Source organism: Amblyomma maculatum, chromosome 1 (assembly GCF_055883805.1).
Source record: "Amblyomma maculatum isolate TAMU_Amacu chromosome 1, ASM5588380v1, whole genome shotgun sequence".
In the NCBI taxonomy this organism is placed as follows: Eukaryota; Metazoa; Arthropoda; class Arachnida; order Ixodida; family Ixodidae; genus Amblyomma; species Amblyomma maculatum.
The window spans coordinates 317,637,508-317,651,717 of record NC_139344.1 but is presented as its reverse complement, the minus strand read 5'-3'; the positions used below and the strand labels follow the sequence as shown (position 1 = coordinate 317,651,717).

Genomic DNA, 14,210 nt, shown 5'->3' with positions numbered 1-14,210 from the left:
TGCCTTTTTCCAGTTTAGATTGGTCAGTTCTAAGCTGCTTTGTATTCTGCTACCTTGTGTTGCTTCCTGATTTGCCCGCTTTCTGATTGAGTGGCGTCTCCTAGCGGCCAATCGGATAAATTTTATAAAGCGAATGAGAGCTCGATAAAACGCGCTGTTTCTGGGTGGTTCTGTGGAACATTGCATTAGTAAGCCTTGCGTTTTTGAACGCGGAAAGCGGTTGTGCGAATTCCCTTCTATGCTTAGTTTTCTTATTTTTTTTCTTCAGCACGCTACCGCATATTTTTCTGAGCATGCAACAAATTTTGTGAGACAGTTGACCTTCGCTTTTGAGGGCGTCACGAAATAACGTTAAGGGGTCCTTTGGTATCCCTACGCTGCCGTTCACCAAACTGTTCGAGCTGGACGTCCGCATGACAAAGGAAGGTTGCTCGTGGTCGAACAGAATCGTGTGCCCCAGTTGGACTTTGCCACTTGCAATAGGCTGGCTACCAGGAACACCTGATTTTGGATACATTTAAGCTTTGCTGTTAAATATAGGACGTGACAGTATCGGGGGGCTCCTCAGGATCCCAACGCTCCTATTCACCAGACTGTCCGATACGTCTGTGTACGGTATAACCTCAGCGGGTTGCAGGAGGCCGAGAAGAAGCTTGTGCGCCAGTTTAGTCCACGCCAACCTATAGAAGTGATAGCGAAAAGAAACCTGGACAGTGAAAGCACGCAGACATTTTTTATTTGTCCTATGCGAGAGAGATGTTTTAGGGCTAAATAAGTGGCACCAGTGTGGCCACTATCGCTGCTCCATGCAGGTAGTAAGCAGGAAGAAATGAAGGAGGCAGATGTAAAGCAGAAAGAAGGCCATGGAAAGAAAGTGCCATAGCGCTGATTCAGGTTAAGTATCCTGGCTTAGTGCATACAAGGTAAGTAGCAAGAGCTACTCACCTCCGACTGGTCGGTCTAGTCGGTGGCCGCAAAGCATGAGTGCTGCGCTGCGTTCGCCGGCATGAACCTTATTGTTCTTTTTTTAGTGTGGCGGGACTTGATTGAAAAGAACTAATAAATTATTGGCGAAACTGAGCTACGGCTTAGCTGAAATATTCGTCGTTGGTCCAAAATCTGACGCGGAGGCGGCTGCAGCTGCTTAGCGCTCCCTTTCCTATACACACTCACTGGTGCACTGCCTCTCCAACACAAATCCCGCCTGAAGTGGCAGTTGAACGTCCGCCTCTTCAGCAAATAAGCCGTGGTCAGTCTGTCACTTTCTTCTAGCGCGTGCGTGTGTTGCGCGCGGGTTTGCGCTTGAGTCATCCGAGCGGCCAAGCTGTGTAGTAAAGGTAGGCGCCTCTGAAGAATTGTATGGTCGGTGATAGTCCCAACGCGACATGAGCTACGAGAGACGTGGTAATAATTTTGGCCGCGTGGGGTTCTTTAAGGTGCACAGTAATTGCACTGTACATGGGCGCCTTGCTTTTCGCCTGGAGGACGGCTGTGGGTTAGTGGACAGCTAACCCCGTAGCAGACCGCAGTGGAACGGGGCAACTTCGGGGTTCCTGCCGAATTCTATGAACTACGGCTTTCCGAATGTCCAGGATGAGCTCCGGATAACGTCCCTCGCCGGAAAATAAAGCATTGCGGTCTGGATCAAAAAGTTCGATGAGTGCGTCAGTTCGCAGCCGTATTTGTAGTTTTCACAAAATCAAGCCGCAGTGCCATGGCAGAGCCGCAAACCACGATGTCGGCCAAGCTGCCATATTACGTACATCCAAGATATCGGAAAACCTGATCGCTAAGGAAACGAAATATTTCTTGAAGACGTGCCTTTAAAGGCATTCGGAGCATTGGAGTTAAGGCGGGCAGGCTTTCATGCCGGCATCCAGTACGTTTGACTGGAGTGACAGTGACTACCGGGCCTATTTCGAACCATTGACTAAACTTTATATGTACAACCAGTATACGTAAAGGTGAACCAGTACACGTATGAAGATAGATAGATGGATTTATTGAAAGGAAAAGGCAGAGAGGTTGGCTGGAATAATTCAAATCTGGCCTGCTACTCTGCACTGGGGAAGGGGAAGGAGAGAAGAAAGAAGATTGTGATGGCGTGATGGGTGACGATGTGGGAGAAGGCATATGAAATACATATCTACAGGAACAGTGGCTTGCTTTACAAGCGTGAATCAAGTCCGCTGGCTCATAAAAAACGGCAAAGAGCACGCACTGCCGTGCTCTTATGAAGCTGATCGTTGTCAAATATGTCTGTGAGTGGAGGCATGTGATATCCTTTGGCGCTTCAAGGCTCCTGTGCTCACGATTTGGCGGAATGAGGTAGGCTCTGCATGGGCAACTTATTACTGATAGAACCAGGACACAGCAATGATACAGTCATTTCGAAATAAGCACACAATCTCCATGCATGTTCACAAAGAGTTCACACACTAGGACGCGCTCCGTATTTTCGCGTTTAGCAGCCTACCGTATCCCACTTGCACGTAAAGTTCGACTCTGCTGCGTTGTGTCTAACATACGTCCTTTAAGTCATTATTAATGCAACAGCTGATATGATGCGTGACACCAATTGGTGGCATATCACCGTACATGGCATGCCGCCATTGCGCAATACTTGGAGAGTGTGAGCGAGACAAGGCTGAAAGCAACACATCCGAAACCTTTTAGTAATAAGTGCCCTCACCCCCACTCACATATCTTTGCATTCGTACCACTTTTGTATTTGTACCGACAAGAAGACGACGCTACAAAGAATACGACAAGAAGACTACGCTATATACAAAGAATACGTTTGATTCACTTCACGCGTTTTTTCGCTTCCTTAATCGGCGTCGCTGCTTCACTGGTTGCATCTAAAATGATAAATGCAACAATTTTCATGCCTATGTTCAGCTCATATTCTACTTGACCGAACGCAAGTTGTTCCGAGAGACTAGCAGCCCCTCGTTAAACCTTGCATATTCTAAGCAGGACCATCAGTCCGCTTCGTTCCTACATTTATTGGCCATAGAGAGAACATACGCATTCATTCATAGGAAACCAATGTCACCAGAACGTTCTCAAATGCTCCAAGTCTCGTAATTTCGAACTGAATGCCCTGGGTACATTTGGAGTGCATCACGGCCAAACGACCCTTATTCTGATGTTCACAGTTTGTGCACTGCTGGACGTGATGACGAAAATTTCTGTCATCCTAGAAACGTAATAAGAGGACGATATTAGGACGATATTAGTTCAAATCAAGCCATTTTTGTCTTGCGCGTGCGGCGCTCCGTATATAAAAGCTGCAAATTCAATAAAAATTTGTGTGCAATAGGATATAATTAAAGGAATATACACATTAAAGAGATTTGTCTTAAAATATGTGCTCTATTTAACCGGGTTTTACGTACCGCATCTTGTGATGGGAACGGTTCAGATTTTTAAGGTCACATTAGGCATGCTCGCCGGGTTGTCTCATTGGCTCTGTCGCATTTTGACGACATTGGTCCAGAGTGCTAAAGTTTAAATGTTTGTTTGAAGAGCACCTGTGATCCCCATGAGCAATTTGGTGATCAAAATATTCACCATCTCGTTGATTGGGCCACATCTTTGAGGATTGTTTTCAGAATACAGCGTACTTTTGAAGATTTGTTCAGAACACAGCACGCATAAAGACAAAGATGCTTTTTCACAATTTTCATGAATGAGGCCCATAATTGGGTAAATAATGTATCTTTTCCACCGCCGCCTTACTTTTTTAAAAAGGATCGAAAAGGACATTTGGTACAAGTGTAAATAAGTCTTAGACTAGATGAGGACCTAAGGATCAGTAGATAACATTCACAAGACTACGCAATATCCTTAAAAGCATATCCCGAAATGCATCCCCCGGACGTTGCTGGGTTGCTGTTGTGTCGTTTGAAGAGAGCCGTGATTGACTTGCCGGAATGCGAGCGGCCTGTTCACAAAACAGATTGAATTTCAAGGAGCCTTGCTTTCAAACTCCGTATGCAATTTGGCACATCGTAAAAGTCATCTCTGCCCGCAATCTCTCTCGCGCAAGCGTCCAGGCGACAAATACCACCACCTCAGAGCGATGTCACGCAACACTCGTCCTAGCTGCAATCATCATGCGACCGCGGTACATCGGCACCACCGTTTTCGTGAGAAACTACGCTGCCAGAGACAGTGTTCACTTTGGACTCCATGGTGTCCTGACGAAAGGTGAGGAATGAGCTGCGCCGATTCCTGTCCGGACGAAAGAGCACAATGTACACGCGAGGTAGAAACAGGAGCACTAGCACTATGAAGGACGAGATGCTGATGGCCAGACAGAGCGCAAGTTCCCGGTTGTCTTCGTTGCCAATGTAGACGGCAATGTAGGCGACCCAGATGACCACCGTCGAGTACATCGCGAAGCCAATCATCTTGGCCTCGTTGAAATTCTCAGGCACGTTCCTGGTCTTGATCGCGTACACCGTGCACAGAGCGATGAGCACGAAGTCGTAGGCAAGGGGCAGAAAGCTGGCCAGCTCGGTCGTGTCGCAAAGAAGCACGGCCCGATTGTGCACCGGGTAGAAGAGGACTGTGCCGGGCGCCTGCACGGCCAGCATGGTGCCCGTGATGACGACCTGCCCCATGATGAGCACCGCCGTCGTGGTGAGCTGCGCCGTGATGCTCATGAAGCGCAGCCTGCGCCTGAAGATCCTCTTCTCGCTCACGGCCAGGATGCGCGCTATGCGGTTGGTCTTGGTGAAGATGGCAGCGTGGACGGCGGCCACGCTCAGCACAGGAAAGAGCCGCTCCATAAGGCAAGACGTGGGTGACGGCTTGGCCAGGATGGCAAACGTGCTCGCCTGGCTGATGATGATGCCGACCAGGATGACGAAGCTCAGTTCCCGCGAGGAGGCCTTAATGAGAGGTGTGTTGATGTAGCGCACGTACACGACGCTTACGCAGGCGGCGGTCGCCAAGGCCAGCGCCGAGATGACCATGACCAAGATGACGGCCGACTCGGTCCATTGCAAGTACTTCTGCGGTATCGGGTCGCACCCTGCCGTAAAGAAAAAGACAGCGGTTGGTATTGCTATTCCAAGCGGAATAAGTTCTCGCGTTTTGTGGTGTAACAGCACGTTGTATTGGGCAAGGGGAATTAGTTCATGGAAGTGGTGTCTTTAGTAGACGTTGTCACTGTATAACTTCTTTTTGTTTTATGCAGAAAAATTGACGTCAAATAAAGCGCGGATGTGCACGGCGGCGCTTTAGTTCAGCCTCCCGTCGAACAGCTGCTTCAGTATGAAACGTGCACGTTGGAGGGAACCACTGTGGGCATAGTACGGGCCATCTGTTGGCCCTATGCCATTGAAGCTGCCAAGCAGCTGAAAAATATATCCATTTCCTACACGAAGTTTTCATTTGTACTTTCGTTTTGACAAAGCATATGGCGCGTTATCCGTGTTTTTAAAGCTACCAGTTCCGGTTTCGTGACGTTTTTGAATTTCACTGTACATCTGTGTTCGTTGCTGGGTGTTTACAGTCTGAAAACAGTTCTTGGTAAGTCTGGCGCATGCGTCCATTCTGTATCTGGGTCTGTTTTCTTCCCCTGTATTGGCGCAAATAGTGTGAGGTAGATGCGCCACAATGAAAGTACGAGCAGCAGACATTGCCGATCATGGTATGATATGGTATAAGAAGTTTAAAGAGGTTATTTAATTTGCACAGACATCGCACAGCACACGCTAGAGCATAAGGTCTCGCCTCCGTCTATACGCTTACTAGAACTTGCGTGCGGGCTAGTTGGTTAAGGGAGCACAGGAATGCGAGTGAAGCACTGTCGTCTCCAGGGAACTAGGCTACCCACTGCTCTCGGTGTGGAAAGGATGGCACTGAACAAAATACAAGGGTGAAACACTCTGTGGCCATGTTCACGGAAACGTAGGTGCTGGCTCGGGCAAAAGATACTTTGAAACGAAAGATTATTGAAGCCTTTAAAAGATTTCGGGCCAGGAAGAGGAGTGCGTGAGTGTACCGTCCGCAATTCTCAACAGAAAGAAATTGCTAATGCTTCGTCTGGACACCCTTATAGGTTTCGTTTTATTTTTTCCTTCAATAGCTTCCTCCGGATGTTTTCTCCAGGTTTTCTTCGTCTTCATACCACAAATAAATAGCCAATTGGTAGTGTGCGCATCATCGGTGTGGACGTCTTGTTGTTGGTATAGACAATGCGGCACCAGAAGTCATCTGTTTAAGCGCTGCCGCCGTGGTCGCGCTCTGATTCGCGTCCATAGGGTTCGAGCCACCACGGCGGGGCACCTTACAAAAGCAGTGTGGCTACCATCGGTTAATAATGGATTACATGTGCAATCAAATGTTTATATTTTCGAAGGTGTGTTTTTTCTTTAGAACACATCAGTCCCCAAGCAGTGCAACCTGCCTGCGCTCTGTGAATAATTTGTTTTTGAGTTTGTTTTTGCAATTTTAGACTAGCCCAACAACGTGCTCTCTTAAATTTTAGTTTCATTAGGCTAACGGTGATGATTTCTTTTGAGGAAATGAGTGGCTCCCTGGCCGCCGCGGCCAGCGAACGGAGCCTTGGCACCAGGACTAGAATCGCGACTGCTCGTTGGCAGCGTTGGGATGGTCTGCGTGGTGTTCTAGAATGCTTCGGTTTTGTGAGTGTATTGCCTTCTCTCCAGTGCTTCTCGCCTACAGGGTACGCAGAAGAATCTCTCTGGCCGTCGCTGTGCGGAGACAGTCGCGCGTACAGCGTAGCTTTCGGCTCCCATGCCGATGTTGCTCTCTTTTCTACCATGACTATGACTACCATGACCATGACTAAATGACGTATAACGTCACATTTTGTTCAGCTCATCGCATGGACACGGAGCCTTGATACCCTAACCTCACAGCGAATCGCGACAGCACCTTAAGCGCGCAATGATGGGTAGAATGAATGTGGCAATGAAAGAAGACAAATGGTCATGGTGGAAGGCTTCGGAATATTTTCGGCCATCTGGGTATCTTTTATTTATTTATTTACAAATACTGCAAGCCATTTCGACCCAAGCAGGAGTGGCACAATACACAAAAGCTAGCTTGCAATTTGATACATGGAGCACATTGCTCAAAACCAAAAAACACGCAAAAATATAAAAAAAAAAATCTTGGAGAAAACGATGGGTAATGATTGACAGAATGCAAACTAGAAAAATTACTTGAGATAATCTTAGAGCTGCTTTGGAAAATTACTTGATTCAGTTATTTTTACTGGCAAGGAGTTCTAATCTGCAATGGTTTCATGGAAATAAAAACTGTTTGAATGCTTCCATGCGCGAAAAAATTGGGACTAAGGAATTATTGTGGCTATGTCTGGTTCTTCACGCTGTAGATCTCTTTATGCAATTACGTGAATCTATACTTACCTTACCTGTAAGAATTTTGTGTAAAAATATTAACCTGATAACTTTTCTACGAGTCTGTAATAGGGGGATACCGCGTTGCTTTATCAGAAGTGATGGGTAATCTAGCCGCTTGTATTTGCTAAATACAAAGCGAATAGCTTTTCTCTGTACTCGCTTCGACAGATTTATGTCTTTTTTGCTATGAGGGACCCAAATTACCGCAGCATATTCGAGCTTTGTCCTAATAAATACATTTTAGACAAGCAACCTTGTTTCAATCGGAGCCGTTTTAAGTTTCCGCTTGATAAACCACACGTTTCTTAATGAAGAACTGCAGATGTCTGGTATGTGACTGGACCATGAAAGATTGTTGACGAGTTGACATTGCATAGCACACGGCCGCCTTTTGAGTTTTATCTCTACCGCAATGCGGCACCGGCGACCTGGTTCGAATCCGGGAAACGGAAACAAAGTCGTTCTAAATACGTATGAAACCTGGCGAAGCATAGAAAAACTGCAATACAATTGCTGCTTTGCCGTTTTAGTTTGCTCTAACTCTTATACTAGCTTGCTTGCGAAGTTGGAATGACAGTGATGGGAACAGACAGCTATTGCATGTTTTGTGTGCCTCGTGTGATGCCTGCTTCTGACCTCTTAATCGCCGTTCAACACCCGAAACTGAATCCGCACAGGCAAATCAATTATTCACTTATTTTCTTAGCGTATTATTGCACGCGATGATACACATTTAATAATGTCTTACGCATCGTTTTAAAGACAGAATGCGTTATAAAATTTTGATGTCTCTACAATTTTTCAGGCTGGAGAACTTTGTTCAAAGAAGCTTGCAGTAACTCGGAAATTGGCTTTGCCGAGCGAGCAGATGAAATGCACTGACTAGCGTATGCGTCAACCTGGAGCATTTGTGAGAAATGGGATGAAAAGGTAGCATGGAACTGCAGGTCTTTGAAATAATTTAAGCTGCATGGTGGTTCCACATCACATTGCATGCCATTAAATGGACACTGTAACACCGCTTAGTGATGCACGGAACGCTGGCGTCGGATGTTCGTTCTTTTTTTGAATATGTTTAACTACAGCTTGCGCCGGCGAATTCCTGAAACATATAGTTGACGAGAATGTTGCATGACTGCCTCATTCCTGCTAAATTTGGCAGATGTGATAGGTATGCAATAGCAGAAGGTCCGGCCAGCGAAAGCCTCGAGGATATCCAGTGGAAGGGTCACCAAAGTCACATATAGCCAGGAACACCGCGTTAGTAAAGAGGGATGTGTTGAGGAATCGAGTTTGGTTTGCTTTAGTCGGATATAACTCAAGAAAAACGCGGTTTTTGCCCTTCAAATGACTTCTGGGCAGCCAATGACTGTACGGGGATTGCATAGACCTGCATGCTAGTGCGGCAGCGCAGGGCGTGGGTGATGAAAGGAGATTCACCACGTCTTACTCAGATTGCCCGCGGCGTCTTAAGAACCGGTCTACTCCATTGATTGGCGTTTCTTCATTTGTGTGCGACTATAGGGCCAACTGCATAGCGTCTACTCATGCTCCACCGAAACTAAGCGAGAGAGGGCTCACACATACTGACCGTCGAGAGTGATGTTGGGCCAGGTGCCTTCTTCGCAGTTTCCGCACCTGTACTCGCTATGAACGTACTGGTTGCTGCCGCACTGGACGCACTTCCAGCAGCATAGGTTGGAATTGCTCTCCGGAACCTGAAAGTACATTCCCTTCTTTCGCAAGCACCAAACAGGCCAGGCAGTGAAAGTGGTGGTACTGCGCTTAACTCAGGCTGCACAACTCATTTTTTTTTTATGTATATATTGCACTGTATAGATTTTATGTCCTCCTTACACAATGCCTAATGGGCCTGTAAGGTATTTTCAAATAAATAAATAAATTTGTGGTGGTCTCTAATGTTAGGCTTTTCTAAACTCTGTCTTCAATATGTGTTCGAACTTAAGGCAATAGCAATTTCCTCTCAATGGCACAAGATAAAGTTGCGGCACTAGTTAAGAAGACTTATCACATGTTGGATACCCTTTCTTGTAGGGCAGCCGACCACTAATTTTGTAAATATTCTAACACACACACACACACACACACACACACACACACACACACACACACACACACACACACACACACACACACACACACACACACACACACACACACACACACACACACACACACACACACACACACACACACACACACACACACACACACACACACACACACACACACACACACACACACACACACACACGCACGCACGCACGCACGCACGCACGCACGCACGCACGCACGCACGCACGCACGCACGCACGCACGCACGCACGCACGCACGCACGCACGCACGCACGCACGCACGCACGCACACACACACACACACACACACACACACACACACACACACACACACACACACACACACACACACACACACACACACACACACACACACACACACACACACACACACACACACACACACACACACACACACACACACACACACACACACACACACACGCGCGCGCGCGGACACGGACGCTCGTACACCTGCGCCCAATTCTCGTACCTTGATGTATCCAAGGGGACACGGCTGTCCACATTGGGAGAGAGGAACCGTGTCGTCCTCGGTGTTCCACATGGGCTCTCCGTACATGACAATTTTGTCTTCGTCCGACCAAGTGGCCACGTCCACGAATTCGTACTGCCCATCTTCCAATGCCTGGAAGTTCACTATGTCGTAGCTGCAAGAGCGAAGAAGAGCAGAAAGAGTTGCACGTCGAAGCATCGTCACTAAAATTTTCTCCGAGACTGGTAAATGGTTTTCGTGCCTCCCCTTAGTCCATGTTTGGAATGGTAAAGCGCACAGCAAGAGTCGCGAATGCAGTCAACGTACAGTTCGAGTCGGGAGTTCATATCTCGTGCTTGACGCGGACGCGGGAAGCGTGCACTGAAGTGATGCGCCACAAGACAAACACGACTGTCTTCTGTCACACATTCAGTGCTTACGCTCAAGGCTGTGAGCACGAGCGGCCTGTAATCAATTTAATTTTCAATGCAGGGTGTATTTCAATCCGCACTCGTTCGGTTCGCAAAAGTCACGTCATTGCTGCGTCCATCATGCCATGAAAAATAGACACGCGTCAGTGTATAGAGCTCGAAGACTCTGGTCGATTTTTTTCTAATGGCATAATTTTTATGGTTGCACATGACTGAAGTTGGTAGACTGGCCCATCGCGCTCTTCATACATGCGATCTGTTAGCTTGTTCGGATAGGTGACACCCTGCCTTTTGTGAGTTTACAGAACTGGAGAAACGGGTGCGGACGGTGACACAATCGTCGCGATTGCTGCTACCATCTTTTTCTTAGCACTCACACTATACGACCTGCCTACCTACTTATAATGGGCTGTATAGTTAGCTGGGAGACGAGAGTTGTGTGTGTTGTGTACGAGAAGCCGTAATCAGCAGAGAAGGCATCGATAGTCGAACAGGGTTCAGCCGTCGTCACCTGCGCCTTTATTTTGTTCTCCCTCTACTGTTTATAACGTACTTGCAACAGATTGACGGTTTCATGATGATGGGCCTTAAAATCCTTTGGTGAATCACGTTGGCAGGCCTCTTGCCAAGGCACTTTGCTATGAGTTTCACTTAAAAAACGGCATCTGGAGCCAAAATTTTAGGCAAAAGGAAAATTTCCTCTGCATCCAGTGAGTTAGACAGCATAGAAGAAGGAAAAACGAGAGACAGTATGGCTCCGCCAGTCAACGAATAGCATAGCGCTAAAGCGTCCAGATCTCGACCCACTTGTAAGGACTTTCCGACCTAACTTTGGGTGTTGGCCAAGTTGGTTTCTGGCGCGGGTAAACTCTGTTGTCGAATTGAGCAGTCAACTTTGGAGGTGGACCCATTTTAGGAGTGGGCTAACCTACTTTGGGGAAATGTGCCACTTTGAGACTATAGGCCTTTCTTCCAACTGAGCCCCGGCAAATGCATCGACACCCAAATTCGATTTTCCCAATGTCGAATTTCGTGCTTTCTGAACCATGTTTGGGACCTGTGTGATAGGCCGCAATATTTATTGCCACCATTTCCCTGCTGAGCCACTCCCAAATTGAGCTTTTCTTGATCAATTTACCACACCCACCCGTTCATCTACTGAGTCTGACTGATGCTTTATTTGCCTCGTAGTAGACATCGTTGGAATCGCTGGGAACAGGCTCCTCTTACACTAAAAGCGCGCTTCCTGAAACAACTTTGCTTCTCGCTAAAAGGCTACCTGAACGGTTACCGCGTGGTTGTTTAGCGTCCCCGCATTCCACAATGTATTGTAGTCACGCGAATAATGCTACACCGTTCACTGGTAGTGGAGTTACGCCGTCATTCAAGGACATTTTTTCTCACTAATATGGGCCCTCCGTGAACTTGGGCCAGTTTGCGTCCGTACGTTACCCGAGAGGCTTATTTTGCGAATGAAGTGAAATCACTAACTGCCGCATCCCTATGCGGACTTCTGTGGCACCTTCTTCACACCAAATATGTAAATAATATGATGAAAGTCTATTATTTTGCCGAGAACTTTGGGGTGCGTCAGTATCATAGCATCCGTATAAAAAAATACACCGGAAACGTTTCGACGGAGTTGTGAAGTTGGCGTTGTATTTTTCGACAACTGGAGCTCACGCTCAGTACGAATATTGTTATGCGGTGAAATGAGCCACTGCTTAAGCGCTTGGCTGCTGCTAGCCATCATAAGAAAACTAACTAGGACGATAACAACGAGAACACAAAAATAGCGAGATTTCGCCCCTTCAGCGCTAAAACGATCAATGCTTGTTTCTCCCGTCCGGCTAGCGGGCCTCGAAATCCGTAGGCATGCGTTTTCTTAAGGTCATAGTAAAAAAAGAAAAACAAATCCTCTCTGCGTGTTTCAAGTTACACTCGCCCGCTCGTGTTTAGTGCTACTATAGTGAAATGCATGGACACGTTATACTCAGTTTTATCAGGTGTGTGCAGCACTACGAAAGCCAAGGGCCAGTCAAGATGGTGTCCCCTACTTGATTGTGCTCTTAGGCTTTTGTCATCTAGAGCGCCACAAGAGGGCACGAGCACAATCATGTAGGGCGCGTCATTCTGATTGCACCTATAGTCGCAGTCACCTTGCGTAGACCTGCGAACAGCTTGTGAAACAGAGTATAGAATGCATGATTCATAGCCTTTCACTGAGCGCATGCAATCGCGCTGAGCGAACACAGAGCATATGTCGAGCATGAAGTCAATTTCGATTCTCTGCTGATAGAGTAGCACTTGTATGAAGGCACAATGATAAAACACTCATTAGCTAAGACTAAGATGTGCAGTAATTTAGAAGCCCAACTCTCTAATCTGGTTTTTGTCCTTCTCTCCTCCTTGAGGAAAGCTTTTGAGAATTGTTCTCTTGCAGATGTATCCTTTATCAGGACTCTTTGGAGTGCCCGTCCCCTTTCAAGAAAGGAGTGCCAGCATCGAACCTGCTTTAGAGGCTGACTCATCATCCACCCCCGCATTGTAGTTTTCCTGCTGCTGCCGCTTTTTATTTTCTTTTTTAGGCCGCAGGATCACCGGCTCCAGGCTGAAAGATACATACCGAAGAAACATTTTTTTCACTCCTTTACCTACTTTCTTCTCTCCTCCCCTCCTCCCTCCCCCTCCCCAGCTTTTCTTCTTCGGAAGCAAAAGCGTATTTAAACCCTTGCCGAAGACAAGTCCTCTTGTCGAAACGATGGCTCGGCTTGCGAACTGAGCTCCTCCCCCCTTCTCTATCCTTGTTCAGTGCTCTTTCATAACTGATCGAAAGTAATTTAAGACCTCTTTACGGTGCACTCTATAGCCAAGGAATACCGATGGCTCGCAGTCGAATAATTAAGACGGTGTCTGGGTTTGCGACTGCTACAAAATTAAGACCGGTGCATTTTCCCGTCTAAGCCAGGTTCCACAGCGCACAGAACACTTCCCCGCTTTTCCTGACAGCATGCACACGCATTCCTCATGCCGTCTGATTCGCTGGACATTGCAAATTAAGTACTACCTTTGTGTTTTGAATTTTTTCACCACGAATCTGCCTGGTGTTTTTCTGCCTTTTTCTGCATAAGAACAGCTGGCGGAGGTTTCGTGCTGCTGAGAAAACAAAGCCCCTACCTTAACTTTGCCTTTGGCGCTCTGATTTCAGGGCATGCGTTTCTCGCAGCTGTCTCACTTCTCGCTTACAGCTAAACCGTCTCACTTCTCGGTGGACGTCTGAACCACGACGTGCGGAGAAGCGATGAAGCCAGGGAGTCAAGCTGAGCAGTTTCGCACGATTGTAGAAATAGCTAAACGTACAAAATAAACAACACGAACACTATTAGCAACTGAAACTCTTACTGCAATGGAGCGACAAACATTATGGGGGACATTTTAGCTCCGCCTTTAAGGGTTCGATGCGATATATGCTGCCAGTCCACATATATAGATAGCTCCGCTATAACCAAGTCGTATGAACGTGTCTGATTGACCTACAGGGAACGTGAATGCAAGTCATTCCTGATTCCTGGCAGGCTGATTCTGATATCACCATCCCATATGAAAGGTAGACTCGAGTTGGCAGCTAAAGCCAAACGTAACGCCAGGCAACCCTACGTTAGGTCAGTGCGCGCGGCTCCTGCCATGCGCATGAATTTTCGCTCACAATACCGACGCCAGATTTTCTGTGAACACATATTTTAACGCAGCTGCGTTAAAAGAAGGCCGCAAATTCAAACAAGA

At 47.1% G+C, this 14,210-nt stretch overlaps 1 protein-coding gene across 1 annotated transcript in view; it reads right to left on the bottom strand.

The window, feature by feature from the left end:
• Positions 1-1,686: 1,686 nt before the first annotated feature.
• LOC146207201 (metabotropic glutamate receptor 1-like) overlaps positions 1,687-14,210 on the bottom strand; it is a 34,748-nt gene continuing 22,224 nt past the window's right edge. The window contains exons 5-7 of the mRNA XM_084608361.1: positions 9,997-10,171; positions 8,998-9,124; positions 1,687-5,044 (exon numbers count right to left, since the gene is read on the bottom strand). Of these exons, the coding sequence (XP_084464487.1) occupies positions 4,107-5,044; positions 8,998-9,124; positions 9,997-10,171 (1,240 nt within the window). The 3' untranslated portion in view covers positions 1,687-4,106. The remainder of the gene's footprint in view (positions 5,045-8,997; positions 9,125-9,996; positions 10,172-14,210) is intronic.